This window comes from Mesoplodon densirostris, chromosome 8, assembly GCF_025265405.1.
Source record: "Mesoplodon densirostris isolate mMesDen1 chromosome 8, mMesDen1 primary haplotype, whole genome shotgun sequence".
Lineage (NCBI taxonomy): Eukaryota > Metazoa > Chordata > Mammalia > Artiodactyla > Ziphiidae > Mesoplodon > Mesoplodon densirostris.
The window spans coordinates 6,595,965-6,623,458 of NC_082668.1; the positions used below are offsets into that span (position 1 = coordinate 6,595,965).

Here is a 27,494-nt window from a genome sequence, read left to right on the forward strand (position 1 = left end):
ATAAAGATGTATATTTATGGCCATGGGAGATGTTCTCTGGGAGATTATTAGTTAAGTGAACAAGTTAGTTTTTTGTTTTTTGGGTTTTTTTTGTGGTTCGCAGGCCTCTCACTGTTGTGGCCTCTCCCGTTGAGGAGAACAGGCTCCGGATGCGCAGGCCCAGCGGCCATGGCTCACGGGCCCAGCCGCTCCGCAGCATGTGGGATCTTCCCGGACCGGGGCACAAACCCGTGTCCCCCGCATCAGCAGGCAGACTCCCAACCACTGCGCCACCAGGGAAGCCCAACAAATTAGATTTTGAATGTGTATGCACAGAGCAGTCAAATTATCATACACCCACACAAGAACAATAGAATCAATACTGATATGTTATCAATATTTATCTCTGGATGGTGGGTTACATCTGCTCTTGCTCTTTCTTAATTGTGCTTTTCTGTGTTTTTTGAACATTTTATAAATGAGCTTGGATTACTTTTTCAATCATGAAAAACAGCAAATTTTATAAAAATGCAATGACTGGGTAGCATATTTTTTACTATTACTTGAAGATGTCACCAAAAAAGTACCAAAAATGGAAGTTTGGATTCTATCTTTTCTGAAAGTTATTTGAAAAATCTTGCATTTTCCTCTAAAGAAGAGCAATTTTAAGCTTAAACCCCATGATTGTCCTATCACTAGTGGCAAATGCAAAGTAAAGGTAGGAAATGAATTACCGTGAGGAGATTTGACAACCACAGGATGCTGTGGTTCCGGAATTAGGCATCCCTAAGGAGAAACAAATGAGCAGGTGGTGACCAGGTCCCCCCAGAAGTCTCCAGGGAGTAAACTGGGGCTCTTGGCTCCCTGTCTTCTGTCATCACTGCCCAGTGGCTAAAGGATCCTGCCCTGTGGTCTCCCATTCTCCCTATTTCTTTATTCCTTCCTGAGACTAAGAACTATTAGAAGATAACATCCATGGCTCACTGTCTGTTTCTCCGATTGTTGTGAAAGCATCGCTTTCCCAGGAGCCTATCAGGGACACAGGTGCAGATTAACACAGCTCATTTCTGACCTGTTTGCTTTCTCTAGTTGAAGCTCTTGTCCACTTGCTGGCCAGGTTGGGGGATTTGTTTTCATTTTTATGTTCTTTCTTGTGCTTAATTGTTAAATAAGTTTTGGGGGAATGGAATGCATTTCGTTCTGCCTTCTCAACCCATCCTGAATCTGGAGGACTGATTTGTCCTTACCTATAACACTGAGTTTCCTGGTTCCATTGATCCTGGGCTGAACACAATGTACCTTTGGAGAGTGGGCCTTCATCCCATACGGCCCCACTACCTACCCACCCCCAACTGGAATCCCACTAGTGATAGGGAATTCACTACCTCACAGGGTATCACATCATTTCCAGATAGCACTAGTTGTTAGACATTGCTTTGCCTTTATATTGCATCAAATCTTCCTCCCCACAACTTTTATCCATCGTTTGTTTTTGTTCTCTGGAACGATTCAGGAAGAAGTATGAAACGTTTTGCCAGAACCCCTAGTCAGCAATACATTTCCTAAATTTACTTTGCATTTGCCTCCAAATCTGTGGCATGGATTGGTCCCCTGAGCTCTCCCTCAGGTTTTATAGACACTTATCCATGACATGGCTTCAAAACGGACTCAGGGCTTCCCTGGTGGTGCAGTGGTTGAGAGTCTGCCTGCCGATGCAGGGGACGCGGGTTCGTGCCCCGGTCCGGGAAGATCCCACATACCGCGGAGCGGCTGGGCCCGTGAGCCATGGCCACTGAGCCTGCGCGTCCGGAGCCTGTGCTCCGCAACGGGAGAGGCCACAACAGTGAGAGGCCCGCGTACCGCAAAAAAAAAAAAAAAAAAAAAAAACAGACTCAAAGATAGTTCTGAGACACTTCATTACGCACCTCTGATCTTTGGGTGTGGTCTTTGAGTACAAATTCCAGGTCTCAACTTTCAATTCCCATCCCAGATATAAAGACTTTTCATTCTTTTAGTTAGAAATGACTCACTTTGTCCTCCATGGCAAAATGATGAGGGGAAAGACAGCAACTTATCCAAATTGTCAAAACACCTTTCTTCATTAGGAAAGGCATTTACATATGTGTGATAGCTAATGACATTCCCCAAAGTGACATTTAACGTCTTGAAATAATGCTGTTAAAAGAGTTGACGATGAGGATTCTTTAAACTGTGACATGAGATGGGGGTTGTTGGTACCTTTACATTCTGAAAGCCAGACTTTAGGAGATCATGGCTCCAGGGATAACACAGAAGTAAGTTATGACTAACATTTAAGGTCATATTCCTGAGTATCTTTCCTCCATTTTTCTGTGTAGTTAAGGAATCCCACAAAAAATGATGGTTCTTGGCAAGTTAAATTTTTCTTAATTACCACCAATTATCATGTCTAGGTTCATAAAATTTGTATTTTTACTTTCTGAATCATCAAAATATTGGGGATACACTAAAGGGACAGGAATGATTGGCCCAATACAGAACATGAATCCCATGATGGTAGTCATTGACCATTTTATCAGGTGCAATAAAGAAAAGACCATAGGGCAACACATAAACACACACCCAGCAGCCCCAGGGAGACACAGTACAGTAAACAGTAGGAACAAGGCACAGACAAAGCAGACAAGCTCTAACGCATCCTGACAAAAATCAGTAAGCTGGAGATCAGACCAGCTTAATGGTATTCCTTTAATTGTTTGTACTGGATTCTCCCTTAGATTATCCCTTTCCCAAATTGCCCCCAACACCCAGTTTTTTTGCTATTTAACAGAGACTTTTCTTTTTACCCATAGTGATCAATTCGGGGGACACATCTCAAGATCCTGCCCCACTCTCCAAACCCTAAATTGACTGCTCTTCCCCAAGTCAGGAGAACGAACGTCAGGATCTGAGAAGCATCATTTTACATAGTGATCTGAGGGTGTCTGCTACTGGCCCTGGGAGTTTCTTTGTTCACTTCCATCTTGAGGGAAATAAGTTCAATCAGCAAAAGGGTGTTTCATGATTTATGTTACCATTTCTTGTACTATCATGTCTTCTGTCTGCATTTTTCCTTCCCCTGGGACTCAGGATGTACACTGTGGCACAGCAGGCAGAGGAAGGGAGGCAGGAGACTGTGTGGGGCTAGAATCTGGCTGTGGGACACGGACCAGGGTCTTTCATTAGTCTCCCTGCAACCCTTGGCCCCCCGGACCCCTCCCACCTGTCCTCTGACCTCTGTAACTTCTCTCTCTGACCTCTCCTCACTCTCTGGGCCCCTCCCAGCATCTACGCCTTTGCCTGGCTAATTCCAACTCATCCTCTAGGTCTCAGTTTCAATATCCCCTTCCTCCAGGAAGCCTCCCCTGACTCACTCTAGTCTGGGGTGTAAGTGTCCACAATGTGGCTATCATGGCACCCTGCACATTCTCTAAATTCATGCTTCCTACACTTCTCTATTAAGCCTTTCTCATTTTTTTTCTTCTCCTGAGATTATGAGCCCTGTTTGAGGGCAAGGTTAGCCGCTAGCACCATTTCCACAGTGCCTGGCTGCCGCATGGTGGGTGCCTGACGCATATTTGTTGAATTAATGATCCCCAGGCCCCTTTCACTCCCTGCCTGGCAGGCTCCCTGTGACACTGACCGTCTCGTCCCAGGGCTGGCATCCCTCCAGGCCATGGCCCATGAGCCCAGCTCCCACATGGCTGTGTTCACAGCTGTATCCACAGAACAGAGAGTAAATGTGGGTAAAGAAATGAACGCCTCCTGTAATAATTTTACAGTATTTCTTGTTCATGTGCACAGGTAGGGAAGGCCCCTCTTCACGCTTTGCTTGTCTTTCCCATGCACCGTATCCATCCATCCATCCATCCCTGCACTCCCTCTGTTTTTAAACCCAGATCTGCAGAAAATGTGGGATGGGTTTTACAAAAATCTTCCAAAGACAACGGTGGCAGGAAATGAGGTTGGTAGGCTCTTGCATTTGGAATTTATAAGAACTCGGTGATTTTCCTTTTTTATCACTCTATTTAGACATTTCATGAGAATGTTTTCATTGGTTCTTGGTGGTTGTCTATAATCTAAGTGATAAGACTAACTGGATAGCTCATAAACATTGAGGCACCCACTTCTATCCCAATGGCTGAAGGTCATTTTCTGGAACCAAGTTTGTACTTTTCTATACCATCCACATCTATCACAGACCCTGCTCAGAAAGGCAGTGCTCAGGAAAGGTTATTTCAAGGAAGGAAAACATAGCAGATATTCCAACTGCTCATGAAAATATATCATTTTAGAAAGTAGCAAAGAAAAAGCAGCAAAGGACTGAGAAAGATCAAGAAGCTGTTTCTTAAAGATCCAAGAACATAGGGGTAAGACAGGAATAAAGACATAGACCTACTAGAGAATGGACTTGAGGATATGGGGAGGGGGAAGGGTAAGCTGGGACGAAGTGAGAGAGTGGCATGGACATATATACACTACCAAACGTAAGGTAGATAGCTAGTGGGAAGCAGCCGCATAGCACAGGGAGATCAGCTCGGTGCTTTGTGACCGCCTGGAGGGGTGGGATAGGGAGGGTGGGAGGGAGACGCAAAAGGGAGGGGATATGGAAACATATGTATATGTATAACTGATTAAATTTGTTATAAAGCAAAAAAATAAAAATTAAAAATAATAAAAATTAAAAAAAAATAAATTAAAAAAAAAAGATCCATGCTCAGTTGTCTAAGCTTTTGAGGCTCAAGAAAAGCACAGCAAATAGGGCTGTATATGTACATGGTGTCAGCCTAGGTATTGAGCATTTCCCTATGGTGAATGCAGTTATAGCCATTATAGCTGAGAAATTTTTATTTTAAACTGTTCGAGGCATCAAAGATAATTCTGGACTGAGAAATGTTTTCATTTCTAGTGTGTCAGATCAATCTGGCTAGAGAAATGTTTTCATTTCTAGTGTGTCAGATCTAGGTTTAATATGGCAGGTGAGTTAATGAGAGATAAGCCCGCATGCACACCGCCCGCCCCCAATGGCAAGGACTCAGCTCAGCTGTGATGCCTGGGTGGAGAGGGCAGTGAGAACCTTGCTTTCTCTTGATAGGCCAGCGTGGGAGCGGGGCAGGGCGGGGGCGGGGGCGGGGGCGGGGGCGGGGGGGGGCGGGGGGAAGGGCACTTTCCGGAGATCAGCTCATCCAGCTTGTTCAGGGGATGCCTGGTGTGATAAATGGCAAAACAGGGCCACAGATTCTGCCCACCCCGTGTGTAGGCTGCTCTCCCTTGAGGTGGGTGGGCCTGTGACTTGCTTTGACCAATAGAATGTGGCAGAAGTGATGTCATCTGCTTTGTGAGCCCAGGGCCTCAGAGGCTATGCAGTTTCCGCTTTTTGTGGGAGTCTAGGCTCCAGCTGTGGGAGCCTGAGCTGGAGGAGACTGAGGCTCCCTGATGACAGCCCAGCCAACCCCACACATGTGAGCACACATGGACATTGGGACCAGCCAGTCCATAGCCTACCTGCCAACAGCCAGACACCACAAGGGGCAAAGACCAGCCCAGGACTGACCCATGGAGTCATGGGCAGATAAACAGTGGTAGTTTTAGGGAACCAGATTTCAAAGAGTTGTTTCACAATAAGACACAACAGATCTGCTTAGAGACTCGGATCCGCTTGTTTTTCTCAAGAATGGGACTGAGGATGGAAATCCCGCAGGTACCAGGGCTGGGGCCAACCTGAGTCATTAACTCTGCCTACCTAGTCAGCACACGGGGACACTGATGACTTTTGTGGGCCCTGCTAGGGTGACCAGCAGCCCCTGAACTGACAGGGTTCCTGAGATGCAGGACTTGTAATTTTACAATAGGGATGGTCCCTGGCAAACTGAGACAAGTCGGTCACCCTAAGTGGACAGCCAGAATGCAGGACCCTCAGCGCTAAGACAGGGACGTTCTGGGCAAACCAGGACAAGTCAGCCACCCTAAGCCCTCGGCACTTTTGCCATTGTGGGCTCCTTCCTGGATCAAGAAAACATGAAAAAGATTATATGACTGGGTTGGTATAAGGACAAGTATATACCAATAGGTTTTCTGTCACCTAAAAGTTCTTTCTTTTTCTTCTGATTTTTAAAAGAAATGAAAAGAACTGTGTGGACCCCAAAGTGCTTGGGCCCCGTCGCTGTGCAGGTGTCAGTCCTGCGGCGGTGCGCCTATCCACTCACCGGGAGACGGAGTCCCCAGCTTAAGTCTGAGGTTAGAAGACAAAGTGTACAAGCCAGTGGTGCCCTTTCCATCTTTTCCTTTGCGTCCAGACATCCAGGGAATGAAAATAGGCCTCCCCCTCCCTTGTGCTGAATTTGGTTGAAACAAGTTTGTGGGTGAGGGAGATCTATGCGGCTCAGTGGCTCCAGGAAGGGGAGTTAAGTACATCTCGGGTCGTGGGGAAGAGAGCCAGACGTGTGCTCCCTGCAGCCAAAACGATGGGGACCCAGGTGTGACTGAGGGTCAAGGGTCAGAGATTCCGGCTCCCACAGCAGGGGCAAGGAGAGGGGCTAGGTGGGGACCCGTCTGCCCGGAGTCTGTTGGGGCTGAGGAGGTGGGTGACCACGTGAGAGGGAGAACAAACTCCACAGCCCCCAGCAGGGAGAGTCTGTGCAGAGTGCACCCCTGGAAACCAGAGGCTCCTGTGGGGCAGCGCCCCTCAGAGAGAGCATCGCCAAGTCCCGGGAGCTGTGGTTGGTGCGAGGAGGCAGGCAGGGCATGGCTGAAGGACCCGCCAAGCGCCCACACAGCAGAGGGTCAGTTTTAAGCATGCACCAGGCCAGCGAGCACAGAGCCAGCCCAGGGCAGCACCACCGTTGCTGAACAGGATTTCTGCTCTTTCCCCTCCCTTCTCCCTGTGCTCCAACCCAGAGAAGGTCAGGAACAGCAGCTGGTGAGTGAGTGGGAGGGAAGGGAATAAGAAAGAGAGAAAAGCCAGCAGCCCATCCTTCCTGACAACTCCACTGGCTGAGAGGGACCTCAGGGTAAGAGGAGTCTCCCCTCTGAATGACGATGAATGGGCTGCTTAATCTATTGGACTGCAGGTCCTAATTTCTAAATTGAGACTGCTTTACCAAGTAAAGTCGTCATAAGCTTTTCTAGTTCTCTAAGAACAACCAGGAAAGTCATGACCCCTGCTGGAATCAAAGCTAAGATCTCCCAGAGAATAAATGTCACACAAGCAACAGAGAGCAAGGACCAAGTCACATTTTGACACCACCCCATGAATCCTGTTGCTTCAACATCCTATTTACATCATTATTATGTACATCCACAAGTAAGCCCCCTGGAATAAGGCTGTCCTGGCAGATCTAGAAGGCTTTCTTTTTTTTTTTTTTTTTTGCGGTACACGGGCGTCTCACTGCTGTGGCCTCTCCCGTTGCGGAGCACAGGCTCCGGACGTGCAGGCTCAGCGGCCATGGTTCACGGGCCCAGCCGCTCCGCGGCATGTGGGATCTTCCCAGACCGGGGCACGAACCCGTGTCCGCTGCATCGGCAGGCGGACTCTCAACCACTGTGCCACCAGGGAAGCCCCACTAGAAGGCTTTCTTAATCTACCTTTTCAATGCATATATATGTATCACTGAATCACTTTGCTGTCTAGCAGTAATTAACACAACATTGTAAATCAACCATACTTCAATAAAAAAATAAAATAAAACAGCTATGATAACACTACCGTTAAAAAAAGAAAAGAAAAAACAAGAAAAAAAACCTGTGGGCATGGACAACTGCTCTAAGTATTGTAAAGTCTACTAAAATATTAATATTGTTCTCTGTAAATTCAAAAAACAATCTACTCTTTCTCTCGAGTAAGTCACTGGGGGGCTCGATGCCTGAACTTTACAGACACCTGTGAGCGCTGAAATAACTGGGACTAACCCTTCCTGTTGAGATGTGGACCAGACACGCTTCCCCAGAAGGAATCCCTGCCTTTAAGCCCAAGCACAACAGACAAGCCACTCACAGCAGGCGGAAGACTCTGCGCTCCTCTCTTTGCAGCAGCACCGGAAGCATTTCTTGACCACCATGTAGAAGTAGGCGAAGACCACGAAGGGGAAGGGAACGTTGAGACGGCTGCAGTATTCCTGCACCAGGAAGTACCTCTGGAACTTCCAGACCTGGTCGTTGTTCTCCTGGACGGTGCCCACGGTGTAGCTGGTGGGGGGGGAGAGAAGGTCAAGCCTCAGCTTTCCATAGGCCTGGCCATTTCATTGCCGAATATGGTGATATTGGTACCAAGCTCTCACTGCCATAGGAGAGAAGAATCTATGGTGGTGTCGGGGCCTGAACAACTCAGGCACCCTTCCGTTCATGCTGGGCCAAAACTGGGTCTGGCTTTTGTTATTTTGGTTTTTTTTTTTTTTAATCACAGAAGATTGTCCAATGAACTTTAAAATGATTCCTGCCTGCGAGGGGGCAGGCAGGGCATGGCTGAAGCACCCGCCAAGCGCCCACACGGTAGAGGCGTGTTTCAAGAGCTTTCAAGGATTCCCTTTTTCCGTTAGTCTGGTATTGTGTTCGATACCCAGAGGCCCAAGGTGGCGACTCTCAGAGGAGTTAGTTGCCAACGTCACTGTGGGGGCTTAATTATAAACAATCTGGGAGAGCAGTTTGTTAATATTTATCAGGGACCTTAAAAATATTTATCCAGTTGACCCATTGATTTTACTTCTGGAAATCTAACCTAAGAATAAGGAGATACTGAGAAAAGAAAATATAGAAATGGATATCACACATGGGTGTCTGCCACAGCACGCTGAGTAACAGCTGCTCCCACTTTCCACCCAGTAGCATGGAACAACGAAAATGTTCAACCCTAAGAAACTATATCACAAGTTACGGCCAATCAATGTGATTACACTATGCAGCTGCCATTAAAAAATATGTTTATGACTAACTTTTATATTTTGGGCAAATGCTTACATGTGAGTGAAAATAATGAGGCTCAAACCTGTACTCACAACACAATCTCACTATGTAAATCACAATTCACAGGGAGAAATAAGTCCCATAACAAAGAATTAGGAAAACGTCTATTTATCCAGAAAATGTCTGACTATACCACTGACTTATCTGTTACAAATTAAACCCAGATTGTTAAGTAGCTAACACTTGTTACATACCAGACACTGTTCTAAGCAGTCGACTTGTATTAGTTGATTTAGTCTGCAAACAGCTCTCTGTAGAACGTTAAGTGCTATTATCATCTGTGATGAACAGATCAAGAAACTGAGGCACAACAGGGGTAGGTAATTGTCTGAGTCCCCCGACTGGCAGGTGATGAAGCCAACATCTGGACCCCGAAATCCAGCCCAGTGCCTATTTGCTCTGTCACTACATGAGGCCACCTCACGACGTAGAGCGTGAATGTTCTGAGCCGTGCTCCATTTCAAAAGGATCAGGTTGTCAGCATACAGTATTTGTCTTTCTCTTTCTGACTTACTTCACTCTGTATGACAGACTCTAGGTCCATCCACCTCATTACAAATAGCTCAATTTCGTTTCTTTTTATGGCTGAGTAATATTCCATTGTATATATGTGCCACATCTTCTTTATCCATTCATCGGATGATGGACACTTAGGTTGTTTCCATCTCCAGGCTATTGTAAATAGGGCTGCTATGAACATTTTGGTACATGACTCCTGACACATATATATGGAATTTAAGAAAAAAAAATGTCATGAAGAACATAGGGGTAAGACAGGAATAAAGACACACACTTACTAGAGAATGGACTTGAGGATATGGGGAGGGGGAAGGGTAAGCTGGGACAAAGTGAAAGAGCGGCATGGACATATATACTCTACCAAACGTAAGGTAGATAGCTAGTGGGAAGCAGCCGCATAGCACAGGGAGATCAGCTCGGTGCTTTGTGACTGCCTGGAGGGGTGGGATAGGGAGGGTGGGAGGGAGACGCAAAAGGGAGGGGATATGGGAACATATGTATATGTATAACTGCTGAAATTTGTTATTTAAAAAAATTTTTTTAAAAAGGATCGGGTTGGACTACTTAGTAAAAGATAACTGTGAAGCATTTTACCATTTGCTGAAGTTCAATCATCTGAGATACTTTTATCATTAACACCAAATCACTCCTTCAAGAGCCAAAGAAGCAGCAACAAACCCCTTAAAATTGCCTAACAGCAAATCCTGACTGCAGATAGATTAAATTCTCCAAATTCTGGGTAAAAACATCAGAGGCCAAAACTTCAGAGGCCAAACCTTGCAGGCAGAGAAATGGGATACATTTGTTGTGAGACCTCACTATTACTATTAGCAATAATAGTTACTATTACTATTACTCACTATTATTATTAGCGCACTACAACCTAAGACTTAAATATCTTTAGCCAAGTGAGGATCATATACATGAGCAAAACACTAGCCTATACAGATCATGGTTGTGGCTTTGCTTATAAGCTTGGTTCTGCTTATCTTGGCATTTACTGATGAATCAGACCCCTCTGAGCTCTACACCAGGTCCTGGGGTCTGGGCAGGGCAGGCTTTCCCAGAACGTGCCTCTTCAACTGGGTGTGGTCTTTAAAGCAAAGGGAATTCATGTTTGTTGAGTATCTACTATACGTAAACTCCTTTACTAGGCATGTAAAACGGTTTCTTGACTGATTCAAGTGTTAACTCTATGTGGTAGATTTTCTGGGTGAAAAGCAGACAGGACTGTGATGCATGAGACTCAGTTTGATGCAGCAAACTGAGTCTGGCAGTGAGCCTGCTGTTTCTTCCAAATGTAGGTCAGGTTTTGCTCCAAGATGAATACCAAGCATCATTATCTGTCCTTGCCAGCCCCTGCTGATTCTGTGTCTGCAAAGGGCACTGCAGGCTTCTGTCACTGCAATAAGAGAGGACGGCAGGCACGCCCAGGTTAATGAAGTCCAGGCGAAGAACGTGCCAGGAATCACGTTTTACTACATACTTTGCTCCAGAACAAGTATCACCATTCAAATGAGCCCCTAGGAGCATCTTAAAATCTTATGTATTTAGCCAAAAATGGATCCTACTCACTGCCCCCTAAAACTCAACAGACACCCAAATTGCATCCATTTTAATGCATTGAATGTTGTTTGCTGAGGTTTTACCCAGAAGGAATTAATAGCTCCTGTTGAAGGGAGGAACACTCAGATGCTTAGAGCTGGGGAAGGTGTCTTCTCCCTCCCTTCCCTGGGATCTTCAAGTGGAATTGTGGCCAAGAAGGGTCCTAGTGGGAAGAGATTCACATTTTAGCTTAACTGGTTACTCAGAGGTAGTGAAAAACATCTTAAGTCTTCCAGGTCATCTAGAAAAGGAATCGGTGAACTGTGACCCAGGGGCCAAATCTAACACCCAACCTGTTCTGTAGGGCCCACGAGCAAAGAGGCAGGGATGGGTGTGGGGTCGCTGAGCACTGCTTCTTTCTGCACATCTGGCCAAAGCCAAGACCCTGGCCGGCCCTTACAGAAAAAACCGCCAAGCCCTGGTCTGGAATGCACTTAGGCCAGTGCCGACAACAGGGGTTGGTGTTTGTATCATTCTTTTTTTTTTTTTTTTTTTTGCGGTACGCGGGCCTCTCACTGCTGTGGCCTCTCCCATTGTGGAGCACAGGCTCTGGACGCACAGGCTCAGTGGCCATGGCTCACGGGTCCAGCCGCTCCACGGTATGTGGGATCTTCCCGGACCGGGGCACAAACCAGCGTCCCCTGCATCGGCAGGTGGACTCTCAACCACTGTGCCACCAGGGAAGCCCTGTATCATTCTTTCTTTTGAAGAACTCCGCCTCCCATCACTGCCCCATGTGCTCCTCTGGACAACCCAGCAGGCTCCAAGGAGCCTCCTGCTGGAACCTCTGCTTCCTCTGCACCTCAGGGTCCATGTGCATCCAGTGAGCAGCGCTCCTTTCCTGGGAAAATGGTAAAAGCCCTTATCCGCATCCCACAGGGGGTGTGGGTGAACTGATTGATTACTGGACATGAATACCCAAAAGCCACTTTGCATAAATAACACATTTCCGGGGCTGGCCATGCTGAGGTTTATTTACTTACGTCCACCTGCCCCAGAGAGCAGCAGGAATGGGCAAAATGTGACCTGGAGGTGAAATCCAACCCCAAACCTTCCAAATTGTTCTTTTTCTCTAGAGTCAGGTCCAGACTCAGCCAACAAGACATGAGGGTTCCCCAGGGAAGGCTTCCAACTGCTTAGCTCAAATAATTTTAATGCTTTTTAGACATGGTTTTCCACTTCTATAGCAGACAGGCTGAGTTCTGGGGCTACTACATCCCCACCCCCCTCAGCAAACCCAAATGTCCAGAGCAGAACACAGGCCCACCCAGCTCTGATGGCTCTCACTGTCCCTGCCAACCACTGGCCACCTAGCGTCTTCCCTGAGAGGAATTCTGCAAGGTCCCCTTTGACTTGACATCTCCCGTGATATCTTGTGCCCTCAGCTACCCAGCTGGTGGGAGCTCTGTCCCCTAAGAGCATCTGAGCACCTCAGATAAGCATGAGAGGAAGAGGAAGCAGGAGAGACAAAGTCTCAGACACCCACTGACAGTGCAAATGTTACCAAGAGATAAATGTTTAGGATTCACATAGCTTTGTACGTGGATGAAATTCGGCAGTGCGTTCAAAGAGTAATGTGCCTGACCAAAGAACAAAAGGATGACTAAATATTAAGGTCATTTATATAATTCATCATTTTCATAATACATCACAGATCAAAAAGACAAATACCATTTAAACTGTTTCTAGAAAGTCTTCTGGCAACATGCAACATCCATTTCTGATTAGAAGAAATAAAGAAGAAGAAGAAGGAAGGAGCTTAATAAATAAGAAATAGGAGGAAACTTCCATGATATGATAAAAGGAAAAGAGAGGGGGAAAAAAAAAGAATTCAGTAAGGAGACTTGTTCCAAAATAAGTAAGCAATACTTCATAGCCTTCCTGCATATCAAAAAGTAGTTATTGAAAAAAACATAATAGAAAAAATATCTCACTCACAACCACAAATGGCTAGAAAAAAAATGTAACAAAATATCGGCCATATCCATGTGAATACAGCCATAAAAGTTTACTGGGAAACTATATGTATTTGAATAAATGGAGAATCATGCCATTTTTTCTGGCATTTTTTAAAGACGTCAGCTTCCCCTAAATGGCCCTGCAAAGTTAACATCATCACAATAAAATTCATTAAAGAAATTTTTTGGAAGAGGAAAGAAAAAAGGATTGCAGAAGATGAGCCTTAGGCTCTCCACATGATTAAATATATCAGAAAAGCTAGGAAAGTTTTGAGTAAGAATAATGAAGGGCACTCATACAACAGATGTTAAAATGATTTTTAAAAATCAGTAATTAAAGCCATTTGGTAGTAAAAACCAAAATAGAAAGACTGATTAACAAAACAGAATGAAAAGCCTGCAAAAAATTCACAAAGAAAAAGTAGACACTAAAACAACGGCAGAATTTTAGAAGAAACTGAAATACGAGAAACTTGCCAGTTAGACTGCAATCAGGTAAACCCCTCTTCCAAGCTTTTCACAGATTACATACATTTTTCCATCTGCCATTCCTTCCCAGACTCTGCAGCAGTATCCAGTGAACCTTGATGACCCTGACTTTTTGCACCCACTCAGTGCCCCAGCGGGCACATTAAAACCTTCCGCACATCCTGGTTCCCCTCACGCTCTGCAGCACCAAAACAGCATCAACGCTAACAGTAAGAGACAGCCAGCGATTTCACTGCACTGATTTTGAAATGCTAACTGTTGAGCATGTTTCTGTCAAAGTAGCACAACTAAGATTGTGCCATTGCCTGTGTAAAGACCCATGAAATCTCCCTTCACCTGCAGGGAAAAGTCCAAATTCTTTAACACGGCATAAGAGACACTCCATAACCCAGCCCCTGCTGACCTTCCCCCATCCGCAGTCTCTAGTTCTCCCCAGAACAGCTTTATTTCCTCTGCTTCTCTCCCTCTCCAACCAAAGCTCACAGGGTTCTCTGAGCAAATGTCTCCTCCATTTGCTGCTGCCCAGCCCCAAGACCTGTCACAATTAATAACCCCGGCCCTGCACCAGAGTCCTTTGTGAATAGGTTTCTCGTGCCGCTCGGATCGTACTGTATCTTTTCACCTCATCTTATATTACTGTCTATGTGCCCATCTCCCGCTCAGATAGCAGAGACTTTAACCTCTCTCTGCCTCCAACTCCTCATTTATGAATGATTATAAAGCTACACCTACACAAAAATGATGACTAATTAAATGAAGCTGCACATGTAAAGCACTTGGATGTGCCTAGCATGGAAAAGTATCAATATTAGCTATTGTTATTGTTACAATTATCTGCTCTCTTTTTCTTCTTTTCATCCCATTTCAGTAGCCTGCCTGGGACTGGTGAAGTCACCCGAACGTTTAATCTGTACCAGGAGATATTTTCTTTTGTCTACTTTTCTACATATTCATAATGAACATATATTATTCCTAAGATTAAAAAAACATTTTATTCTTAGAAATTATCTCAGACGGGGCATGTCTGATGAGTCCTTTCCAGCAGAAATGCCGTGGGTGAATTTATCTTCAGGACACGGTGCCTGAAAGCATTAACAGCTCCGTGTTAAGAGGCCCCCGAGTCATTTACTAACCTTAAGATCACATCGTGCCTCTGATAAGCCATAAAGGGCCTGTGATCGATAATTTTAATGTGGAATCATCGCAGATGTTTACACCCATTTCCTTTCCCTGCTGAATACCATCTAGAGAGCATTCCAATATTACTTTAAAATTCCCAAGTGTACATTTATGATACAGTTCAAAAGGCTGCCATTGTGCATGGTTAAACCCTTACATGAATATTTTGATGCGGTGCCAGACAGGGGTCACATCCCGGAGCTGTCGGCTTGGAGTGAACCCAGAATATCCATCACAACCATCAGAAACAGTGTCCTGACGAGTTAGCTCAAGGATGGCAAGGGGGCTGCTCTAGCTGCTCAGACAGGTATTAACAGAAAAAAAGGCCTCTGCCTTAGCCCAAGATGAATCTAAGGATCCCCCAAGGGAAGGGAAGTTCCCCAGTGGTCACACTTACACACTGAATGAGGCAACAGCGGGGTGTGGCCCAATGGCTCAGGCCTCGCAGGGAAGAGACTCAAGCTCAAGCCTCGAATGGACACAGGCAAGACGGACATCAGTGCGGCCAGAGCCACAGATGTTGAGCTGCCCAACTTTCACTTCCTCAAGCTGAAAATCACAGGCTGGACTCCTGTCCCTCTCAGCTCCAAATTCTATCATTTTATGATTGTCATGGGGATAATGAATTACAAACTGACCTGGTCCTCAAGAATGGCTTTGGTGAACAGCTCACAGCACACAGACTCGGGAGAACTCTAAGCACTGTTCCACTCTGCTTCCTGAGATCTACTGAATTCATGTAGCTCAAAGGCCATCGCATTGGGAGCTGTCGGCCCTTTTGTTTAATTTTTGTAGATATTATATTAGTGGTCAGTTTTTACAGGGACTACCCAATGTTCAATGTACAGGTTGATGAGAGAGGTTATCACTATAAAATAGGACCCCAAATCATCTCATTCCCTCCCCACTCTTGCTTCGAGTCTGGGAATCGGTCCTCCCTTCTCTGCCCTCACGTGGATACATAACCACCCGTCTCTGCCACTTCTCTCTGCAAGCTCAGACTTGGGGACTTCTGGCAGCGTGACATGGTCCAGCTTCCCGTAAGCAGTATAGACGTCTGGATTCTTGAGTCCTTCCCAGGCCCCCCTTTAGGGGCGGTGATGGAGTTGGGGGTGGCGTGGGGTGCATATCCCCTCTTTAAGGCTGAGTGGGACAAAGGGCCCCATGATCTCCATGGCCCAGGCACCTGGCACAGAACAGATGTTATACATCTAGGTGATGAACCCCTCACTGGTCTGACATTCACCATTGACACTACTTGGTGAATAACAGACCAGGAAGCTATTCTCCTAACTAAAACTGAATAATGAACTAAAAGCAGAAAGAATCCTGTTCTTTTCATTCATGGAACAAACCCAGGAAGGGCTAGGTGCTGAGACAGACACAATCTCCACTCTCCAGAGCTTACGGTCTGGAAGAAGAGGAAGCTATCGCTGTGAGGGGGGCCCACGGGTTCTCTATGCACAGTGGGGAGGGCACGAGGACCACTCGGGCGAAGGGTGCTGCTGGACTCCTTAGAGGGCAAGAGGAATGGGAAAGAGACGGTCAAGATAGAACAGGTAATGTCGACAGAGGGGTGACATTTGCAAAAGTGTCAGGCATGACAGATCACACTGTTTAGGGATAGACAGGTGGGATGCCTGTCGGGGACAGGTAGCAGAGGTGAAGCCTGAAGGTGTTTTCAAAGCCCAGGTCGATGGCCTTGGAGGAAGCTGAGGAGGCTGAAATTTACCCTGAACACTATGGGGAAATACTGAAATACTTCCAGAATTTTAAGCAGAGAAGTGACATTTTAGAAACACCACTGTGGCCACAGTGTAGAAGCTAGTCTAGAGGAGGACGTTGCTGTACACCTGAAGACCAGGTGACCACTCACGGCTCAGCCCCTTGGATGCGTGATGTCCCCAAAGGCACATGTTCCCCCACGCAGCCTCACTCAAAGGGAGGCCACTGACCGACAAAGAAAGATGACCCTCGTCTACAATCCTGGTGCCCCTCAGGTCTCTATAAGACAACTACCTTCTGATTCTTTTTTTCTAAATTATGGAAGTAATATGTGATCATTGTGCTGAGTGAAATATATACTTGCCTTTTAAAAATTTCTTGTTTTTTACTGTCAGAAAATAAGATTTTGCTATAAAAATAAGCCTGCACTGAGCTTCTTATATTTAACAAAATGTCATCCTTCCAAGTCAATAATATAGATCTCAGCTTTTCTTTTTTTTTTTTTTTTGTGGTACGCGGGTCTCTCACTGTTGTGGCCTCTCCCATTGCGGAGCACAGGCTCTGGATGTGCAGGCTCAGTGGCCATGGCTCACGGGTCCAGCCGCTCCATGGCATGTGGAATCTTCCCGGACCGGGGCACGAACCTGCGTCCCCTGCATCGGCAGGCGGACTCCCAACCACTGCGCCACCAGGGAAGCCCTCAGCTTTTCTTTTTAAGAGCTGCATAATGTTCCATGGTATGGATACGACATGCTTTGTTTTACCATCCCCTTATTGATAGGCATCAAACAATGATCTAATAAATGTTTTTTGCCTAGATATCTTTACGAAAGATTCCCAGACACAGGAGTTGGGCCAAAGGTTTGCATATTTTTTAATAGCTATTTTCAGATCACTTTCCCAAAAGTGGGAGACAATTCACATTCCCAGAGCAGTGTCCATTTCCCAGCATCATCTCCAGCACTTCTTACGATGTCTCTTCACCTGATGGATCCTAAACCAACACCTCGTTGCTGGTTTCAGCTGACCTTTCCCACCCATGAGGTTGAGCCCCTTCCCCTACAGTTAGTGGCCATTTGAATTTCTCTGAATTGCATTCCTCTGCCCATTCTCTACTGCCTCATCTTTCTCTCACCGATTTGCAGGAGCTCTTTCTACAGCAAGAATGAGAAGCCTTTGTTCACCTTAGGCAAACATTGTTCCCAGTCTATCATTTATCACATGACTTCATCTGAGGTATCCTCTTTAACGAAATTAAATGTGTTTTTCTTATCCTTCATAGTTTCTCAGTTTCTGGTTTCAACTATGGTTTTTCTTTCACTCCAAAGTTTAACAAATAATTTTTTTTAATTTGAATTTTGTTTCTAAATTGCTTGCCTGTCTATGCCAGGATTCATGTACCCAGAATAACCCCCTACCTCACAACAACAGCATAAAATTAAGGTACCCCCACTGTACCCACCACATGGGGTTCTTTGAAACGCTCCTAAGAAAGACAAAGGGGCAAGATAAACATGATTTTCTAAATGGATTAAAGAGAATGGCCAAAAGCAAAAAAAATGTTTCAGTCACCATCGTGCTCTCACGCCAACCTCATTAGACATGAGCCCCCAAGGAGAGTCGCTCTCCTGACTCTGCTCTCTTGATTTGTACTTAAACTAAATATTTTAAAGCAGCAGCTAACTAAAAGCTGAGTCCCTTAAGCCCTAGAATCCATCCCACGGAGTCCACAGAAAATGAAAACCTGGGAGCCGAGCTGAGCCACAGTCATTGTCAGGCCAGCATCTCGGCGCTCCGGGGAGGTTGCTAAATGGACACTAAACATGCAGTCTGAACATGCTGGAGGGGGTTACAGGCACTGTCTTTGGGGTCCAAAAACTTATGTTACAGCTTATAGGACTCGCTCTATCTTAATATAGTCCCTTCAAGGCCTCTCCCCACCCCAGACCACCAATCCCCTATCATAAGACCTCTATCATAAGCTCCTCAAGGGTGGACCTTTGCTGCTTCACTCCTGATTCCCGCAGCCCCGCCCGGCATGGGGCCCGGGACGGCGTGGACCCCCAGCCGCTGCATGGCCAAGCACATACCCGAACATGGCGACCAGCAGGTTGACCAGCAGGATGTTGGTGGATAGCATGTAGATGCACACCAGGGGGATGGTGATCCACTCGGGGAAGCGGGGCAGGTTGTGCTCGTCCAGCTCCACGCACAGGGGCTTGGACTCATTCCCAGTGAAGGTGCAGTGGGAGAAGTCGTACGTGGTACCTGAGGATACAGCAACAGACAGGCAATGTGAGGACCCTCTGGAGGGGGCAGTGCTAAAGCACCACAAAGGTGCGATGATCATGCAATGTGTTGGGCATTGTTCCAAGGCACTGTATCATGGGTAAGCCTCAGAATCGTGGGTAAGCCTCAGAATCATGCGTTCATCTACTCATTAAGTATTTATTGACTGAATAACAGTGCATTGAAATAATGCCATTTGCAGCAATATGGATGGACCTAGAGATTGTCATACTGAGTGAAGTAAGTTAAAAAGAGAAAGACAAATATCATGTGATATTGCTTATATGTGGAACCAAAAAATTATGGTACAAATGAACTTATTTACAAAACAGAAATAAAGTCACAGATGTAGAAAACAAACTTATGGTTACCAGGGGGAAATGGGGGGATACCTTAGGACTGACATATACACACTACTATATATAAAATAGTTAACTAATAAGGACCTACTGTATAGCACAGAGAACTCTACTCAACACTATGTAATGACCAATCTAAAAAAGAGTGGACATATGTATAACTGATTTACTTTACTGTACACCTGAAACTAACACAATATTGTAAATCAACTAGACCTCAATAAAAAAATTTTAAGTATTTATTGAGCAGCTACTATGAGCCAGGACTTCACTAGGATGGAAGATAAAAAGGAAGGCAAGGTAAACATGGTCTTGCCCTCAGGGAGCTTCCAACCTCTTTGGAAGAATAGGCATATGATTGATCACACAAGTTGAACATTTCAGCCCCTGAGAGGTGCTAAGAAGGACATGTACAGTGTGCTCCGTGGGCACAAACTAAGGCACCTCATCTGAGAATGGTTCCACAGGAAGGAAGCGTCTCTGTACTGAGGACAGAAGGATGAGTAGGAGCCAGCTAAATGAATGGGGAGAGATGGGGTGCCCAGAGCATCTGGAGCGGGAACAGCACGTGCAAAGGCCCTGTGGTAGGGGGACTGGAAAGGTCTGTTGAAATGAGGGAACAGGATGTGCAGTTAGCATGTTAACTTTTTTATCTTTATAGTAAAAGCAATGGAGAGCCGTTAGACTCCTTGATGCAGAGGTGTGACACATCAGATTCTCTTTATTCAAGGATCACTCTGGCTGCAGTACAAGGAGCCAGAGGGAGACGTGAGGAGGTTCTGACTAAGAGCCACGCGGGCAGGGGGTGAGGATGGCTTAGGGTAGTGGTGTTGGGGATGGTAAAAAGTGGCTGGGTTTCAAAGACATTTAGGGAATAAAATCAACAAAACTAGCTGATGAACTGGAGGTGGGGGAGGAAGTCATAGGAGGCATCAAGGACGTGCCATCGAGGTTTCTGCTTTGCACATCTGTGCGACCGGTGGTGACAGATCCTAGAATGAGGACTTGCAGAAGGTCTGAGTCTGGAAGGGAGGATGGAGAGGTGAGTCTGAGACTCTCAGAGAAGGCAATGGATGTGAGTGCCTGGCCCTCTGGGAGTCACTCCGGGCTACAGATCCTCATCCGAGCATGTGAGTTTGAGTTCAGTCCTGCCGGTCGGTGAGACGCCCGGCAGAAAAGTCGGTGCTACACCCATTTTTACCTGCAATGGAGCTGAGAGGCAGAGACGCCAAGCTGCATCCCAGGGCACACAGCACACACGTGGCTGGACCAGGATTTGAACCCCACCTGCCACTGGCTCTTTAGGTGAGTTACTGTGAGCTGTCCCTCACAGGACTAAAACCACCGACACGTAAGGTTGCCGTGAGGACAACACACACTCGCTTTTATGTAAGATGGTAAGTACAGTGTGCAGACGGGAAATAATAATAACAAGGTGCCTTCCCATCATTGCATGGAAAAGAGCTGTTTCTAAGGTCTTGGAAGAGGCTGCAGCAGAAGAGGCCAGAAGGACCACACGAGGCCACGGAGATAACTGAGAAAACACCAAGGAGCTGAGAAATGAGAGCATAGGGCCAGGCAAACATCGGGGTAGTTTTCCCGTGGCAGGACAGAACATGACAAGCTCAGGCTACTGTCAGCATCACAGAGATGCTTTAGACAGTTTATCCAAAACACACACCAGTTTGCACACGCCCGACACTTTCCTTATGTCAACTGGGTGTGGCCAAATCCATGCCATCTCTGCCACCATTAACCTGCCTCCGAAAGATAGCTGGCAGAAGGCTAATGCTGGAAGTTTAAATTCCAGGTTCCAGTGCAAAATTTTTCAATATTGCACTTTTTGAAATAAATGAGCACCCCGTCACTCTGTTGTATAGGACAGACTTGCAACACTCGTTTCTAAACCAGTGAGGCTCCTGACTCTCATCGGCCACGTTGCTGTTGGAAATATGAGAAACATTCTTTTTAAAAAGGTTTAAAAATTGCAGGCTGAAATGCTGGGGACAAGCTTACAAAGGTGGACATGAGATCCTGCTCAGGAGAAAAAAATGGCTTTGAGGGTTAGTGTTCATTCCCTGGTGTTGGCCAGATTCCAGCCGCCTGCTCCTAAGACAGTCCCCAGGGTCAGAGTGGGGAGCCTCGGAGGCTGGTTCTAGAAGCATCTGCCACCTCCCAGCTGTCCCCCGCCCAGGCCACATCAGGCTTACTGTCCACGTCGCTGGGCACTTGGCCGAACATGGCCAGGTAGGGCTCATAGATGACCGAGCGGAAGATCCACCTCCAGCGATGCTCATTCTGCCTGAGGATCCCTTGCCTGGCCACGCCGAAGGCCACCATCCACACGGCAAAGAGGAACAGGAAGAAGAACACGTCGATCAGCTGTCACGGGAGGACAGGAGAGTGAAGTCAGGACGGCACCAGGGCGGCTTGTCCACTCCGCTGACCACGGAGAAGGACAGAGGCTCTGGGACCCTGAAATCTAAGGTGCCCAGCATTTGATCACTAATTTTTAAAAATGGCCATCATCACCCTTGGGTCTCGGGGCATCTCCTTCCCGGCACTAAAACTGACGGATGCATCTTTCCTTGCAGGTCCCCAAACCAGCTCAGCAGCAGAGACTTTCTGAATGAGACCAGCCTGGGAGCAGAAGAGGGATCCAACTCTGGACCCCCGCCCCTCCTCTCCAGCTCACGTTCTGCAGACCCCTAAGCTATTGCCTTAGTTTTTTTTTTTTTTTTTCTTAAGGAAAATAAAAGCTCTCCTTTTTAGACAAGAATGCACCGTTTTATCTTTTTTAATGTTTTGCACACATAGCATGACTTCATGGTGACTTGATGCCCCAGATATGCTTTGAATTAAAACCACAAACTCGAAGAAGCTCAGCATTGGAAAGGAACCTCCAGATGAGCTCATCCAAACGCCCATCTGATTTAAAGACAGAAACACGGGAGGTTTGGGTCACGTGGAAAACAAGCTGAGAGAAGCAACATCGTCAGTGTGTATCTTTCTGTTATTTGTCCCCATGGAACAGGGCTGGTAGTGCTTTCGCGACGTCTGTATCGCATGGTTGTAAGATTAAAGTTCCAGTCCACGCTATGCTTCTAGCTCACTGCATGTCTCCAGACAAACATATTAACCTTCTTGAACCTGACTGTCCACATCTGTAAAATGGGTATAAAAGTCCTTCTCCCGCCTCGGCTCCTAGTGAGTTGTTAAGACTCAAGTGAAAGCACTTGGAAACATGTAAAATCTAGAGATCTTTCTTAGCAACGCACTGAGTCATGCTGTTTGCTCCTAACAGCCATCTTTTGTGAAATTTTAACCTGGAAGAGGGGCCCCTGATGAAAACACATCAAGAAAGTAAACCCTACTGATTGTGAAATGCAGCCATCACTCCATGCACAAAATCCTCCTCTCAACAATGAAAGGAACACTGGATGCAGTTAGAAGAAGGACAACTAACTACAAATATTCTTCATTCTCACCATCCTCTGCAACATGATAATCTTGGGTCCTAAATTCCTGCTGACCGTGAAAATGTGAATCAACCTTAGGGTGAATATAATGTAATCCAGGCAAAAAATCACTCGTCCGGAGTACAGCGAGGTTTTGTTAGAAGGGTAAAGCCTGTGGAAAGAAGAGGAAAGAAGCTGTGAGATGCTGACAAAATATTTCAAAGTTTTGCTTTTTATCATTTTTATTTATTTCTGGATTTTATTTGCTAATTTTTTTTACATTTTATTGAAGCACAGTTGATTTACAATCAAAGTTTTGCTTTTAAAAATAACCAAACGGGGGCTTCCCTGGTGGCGCAGTGGTTGAGAGGCCGCCTGCCGATGCAGGGGACGCAGGTTTGTGCCCCGGTCTGGGAAGATCCCACATGCTGCAGAGCGGCTGGGCCCGTGAGCCATGGCCGCTGGGCCTGCGCGTCCAGAGCCTGTGCTCCACAATGGGAGAGGCCACAACGGTGAGAGGCCCGCGTACCGCAAAAAACAAACAAACAAAAACAAAAAACAAAAAAAAAAAAACGTGAAGAAACAGCCAAAAGCCTGGGAACTGAGAGTAAGTGGAAATAGACCAGGGACATCACCGGCCCATCAGCCACTGAAAACCAAAGGCCACGTCTACCGCCCTCGTGGACTTCAGGAGAGGCCGGACACTTTAGTCCTTCATCCCAAATCCTCCTGCAGGACCCAATTCCGACATCGCTAACTTCCTGGCTCACAGGCCTCTACAGTGACCCCGACCACTTGAGACTTGACCCTGCCAGGTTCCCCCCAATGAAACTTACCTCATTTGCACCAGATCATTTGATTAGCTAACCACCTGCTGGCGTGTTCATTGAAAGCCATATGTGCTTTCTAACTGGAATGCCCTAGAAATCACATCCAACCATGATTCAAATGCTGGGCCTTTAATAACCAAAAAGACCTACTGTAGAGCACAGGGAACTCTGCTCAGTGTTATGTGGCAGCCTGGATGGGAGAGGAGTTTGGGGGAGAATGGATACATGCATATGTATGGCTGCGTCGGTTTGCTGGGTGCCTGAAACTATCACAGCATTGTTAATCAGCTATACTCCACTATAAAATAAAAACTTTAAAAACAATGCTGGGCCTTTAACCCAAGCAGAAAGGGAGGTTTTTTTGGAGGAGGAAATTGAGTTCTTATCCCGTTTGTATTGTAGAGTGAGCGCTCACTGTAAAGCACCTCATTCTGGGTAGGTGTGAATATTAATAGTCAGGCTTCTCTGCTCCAATAGACCACGAGCTTCACCTTGAAGCTATTCGGGAAAGGCAGCCCGGAAACGAGCAGGGCTGGGCAAGGGGGGCCAAGGTTTGTATGTACCCCGATTTCCCTATCACGTGGAGTCATGTTGCTTTTTGCCTTCAACCGTACTTTTCAACTGGTTTTTCTAATCCTCGGGGATTGAGGAACTCTTGTAGCTGGGAGGGCAGGCTCCAGAACCAGCATTTAAGTTGAAGTTAAGTGTATGTTAGAAGATTATATGGCCCCAAACGAAAACACTGTGCTATATTTAACACCCTCATCATTCTCTCCTCGATTTCTAAATCTCTCCCCAAATTCTATAAGCGCAAAGAGAAAAACCATGAGGACCCTTTTTCAGTTACAGATCACCAGGAGGGGGGAAGAGAGGAGACCCAGCTTTATGCCAGCCAAGCTGTGTCTCTAAGAGGCAGAGACAATGGGCGTTTGTAATAATCTCTAAATGGGGGCGGGGAGGGCACATGGCAACAGCACAGCCCCAGCCTGGCTCAGCCTCGGGCCACGTGATGGGAAGAACCGGCACCGGTGCAGTAAGAAAACATTTTTTAAAAGGAATAGCAGCCTCTTTCCTGAATGGAATGCCAGAGGTAGGCTATATTCATAAAATAACGGGACCATAGTTCATCCCCTCTCTCTTATCTTGGGCTTGAAACGTCTTTCCTCCGCCTTCCCACCCAAGAGAATCCAAAAACACCTGAAACTTGAAAACGTGGTGAGGACTACTTACCGAAATACAATCCCTGCTATGAAGTAAAAGAGCCCAAGCGTATCCATGATATTCCACAGGTCGGTAAAATAATTCACCCCATTCATGTACCACTGCAGCACAGAGAGGGACAGAGAGAGGACACAGCAGCTTGGAAACATCAACTGCTTCCAGATTTATTCTTGCTCACAAATTTCCTTCCAGATCCTTTTTGAGCCCATGATGTGCCAAGTACACCCTGCAACTGCCCTGTGCTGTTCCAGGGGGATTGGAAAGTGGGTTGCATGCTTGCTGTGCTGTTATTCATGTGTTGCTCACAAAGTCAAGATAAAAAGACTCGTGGATCCTAACTGTTTTTTAAAGAGAAACCTGCAGAGAGTGAGTACAACCTGTGCGGGCAAAGGTGGAATCCCACCCACCGTGGCTGCCATGTACAGTGGTGTAGGCTGTGCACTGCACAACTCTAGAGGGTGTTATCCATACTGCCGTCATCACAGATTTGTGTGTTTACTGTAAAACTTTTCTGGCACATGGCAATAAAACATCTTATTAAAGAGATTTTTTTTTAAGTTTTAAAAACTTTTTGTTTTTTGCACACAGGTGCTATGTGTGGCAGCTAGGAGGACAGACGTGGTCACAGAAATGACCGACAGGAAGAGTGTGCCTCAGTGATCCTTCCATCATGATTTGTATATATCGGTCATGATTTCTCAGAAGAAAGCATGTCAGGAAAACACTTAAAGAGAGATAAGGTTAATCATTAGAAGGCTGCATGTGGACAGCCTCTCTGGCAACGCATACGCTGGATTTGGGTGATTCCAGGGTGGTCATCTAACCCTTTCATTTGTCCATCCACTCAAAACATATTTACTGAGAATCCACGGGATTGCAAACACCTGTGCTGGGCTCCTGGGACACAGAGACATCATCGGATTGGGTGTGATGTCGACACTCAAGGAATCTACTAGCCCACAGCAAAGACAGACGTTAAACATGTTTAAAATGAAACGTGATAAGGGTCGGAGGGGAGGTAAGATCAAAGGTCCAAGTGAGCTCAGATAAGGAAACCACCAGACTTGTGCAAGGCAGGAAAACAACAGCAAAGATGTGTCATCAAAGCAACGTGGCACTTTTCAAATCTACTAAGTGAACCACCAACATGGGTCCACCTGCTATTAAGATATCTTATCTCCTATTCTGCACCTGAAACAAAGGCCTAAGAAAAAGAAGCAAAGGAACTTGCCCTTAGGCAGAAAGCCAGCAAGTGATGGGTCTTAGGGTTCTGAAACGTGGTTTCCTCTCTGCAGCATCACCCTGCTTCTTTAGACGCCCCCCACCCAGAGATCCCACAATCTTAGACTTGAAAGAGATTCAAGAAACATCATCGGTTTCTCAACAAGTACTTCTTTTCACTCATTTATAAATGCAAACAGCAACTTTAGTGGACAAAGGGGTGAGGGTGTTATGAAATCAAGTACCAAGGAAATATTAAAATCCCCCAGGTGTGAGCAGCCCAATTTGACCATGTTCCCCTGTGGGATGGCTGAACTCGTGGGCTCAGAAATCGAGTCAGGATTCCTAACTGTCCATTTGGGTGGTCCCAGTGAAACTGATCACCACCCACCAAGAACCATTTGCAAGATGAGGGTAGTTGGGACAGGCTCTACCTGCCACCTGCTTCCCTCTTTGAAACCCTGGCCTGAGAGGCAGGTAGGCACAGGGCAACAGGGCAGCCCCAGCCTGGCTCAGCCTCGGGCCACGTGACGGGAAGAACCATACATAGATCAAGTCTGGGGTTGGGAGGCACCGTTGCAGTAAGAAGACATTTTTAAAAAGGAATAGCCGCCTCTTTTCTGAATGGAATGCCAGCGATTGGCTATATTCATAAAATAACGGGAGCATATTTCATCCTATCTCAGGATTTGGGGATTCAAGGGCCTCAAGACTGAATGTGCTCTCCATGAAGGGATGCTGGGACTTACCTCACTTTAAATAAACATTCACAGTCTGTTGAACAGACCTAAGAGTTATTTAGCAACTATGTTTGCACTTATTGATTGCCTTGGTTAAAAATTCCAGTTAACGGGCTTCCCTGGTGGCGCAGTGGTTGAGCGTCTGCTTGCCGATGCAGGGGACGCGGGTTTGCGCCCCGGTCCGGGAGGATCCCACATGCCGCGGAGCGGCGGGGCCACTGAGCCTGAGTCATGGCCGCGGAGCCTGTGCTCCGCAACGGGAGAGGCCACAGCAGTGAGAGGCCCGCATACCGCAAAAAAAAAAATAATAATAATAAATAAATAAATAAATAAAATTCCAGTTAACATAGCAACCTCTGTCTCCTGGGGAAGGGGACACAGGGAGACGCTGACAACCATGCATTTGACACCCAGACACTATCTGAAGCAGGTAACATCCTGCCTGGTTTTGCTTTTCGCTCGCTAACAAGTGTGAATTAGGTTAATTAAGACAGTACCAGGCCGGCAGAGCTGATTGAGGAAACCAACCACATGAAGGATTTCCAAAGGCCTGAGTCTGCAGACCCGAAAGGGAAACAGCGACCCCAAGTGGCAGAGTCCTGTAATGACAGGAATCAGCAAGGCTGTGTTGTGGAGATGGGGCTCACAGACCACACAGGCAGAGCTGCTCCCAGCCGGCAGGGGTGGCCTTGACCCCATGCTCCTGACCTTGAGCACAGGCAAGTCCCTCACCATCGCCTTAATATGCAGGACTGCTGAATTCAAACTGCCCCTGACGCAGACGTACAGAATGGACTTGAGGACACGGGGAGGGGGAAGGGGAAGCTGGGACCAAGTGAGAGAGTGGCATGGACATATATGCACTACCAAATGTAAAATAGAGAGCTAGTGGGAAGCAGCCGCATAGCACAGGGAGATCAGCTCTGTGCTTTGTGACCGCCTGGAG

The 27,494-nt window shown here is 46.5% G+C and overlaps 1 protein-coding gene across 2 annotated transcripts in view; it reads right to left on the reverse strand.

The window, feature by feature from the left end:
• TRPM8 (transient receptor potential cation channel subfamily M member 8) overlaps positions 1-27,494 on the reverse strand; it is a 76,010-nt gene that overhangs the window by 7,909 nt on the left and 40,607 nt on the right. For both annotated transcript variants that reach the window (XM_060106035.1, XM_060106034.1), the window contains exons 17-21: positions 24,597-24,688; positions 22,567-22,708; positions 21,289-21,460; positions 18,521-18,698; positions 7,991-8,181 (exon numbers count right to left, since the gene is read on the reverse strand). In XM_060106035.1, coding sequence (XP_059962018.1) covers positions 7,991-8,181; positions 18,521-18,698; positions 21,289-21,460; positions 22,567-22,708; positions 24,597-24,688 — 775 coding nt within the window. The remainder of the gene's footprint in view (positions 1-7,990; positions 8,182-18,520; positions 18,699-21,288; positions 21,461-22,566; positions 22,709-24,596; positions 24,689-27,494) is intronic.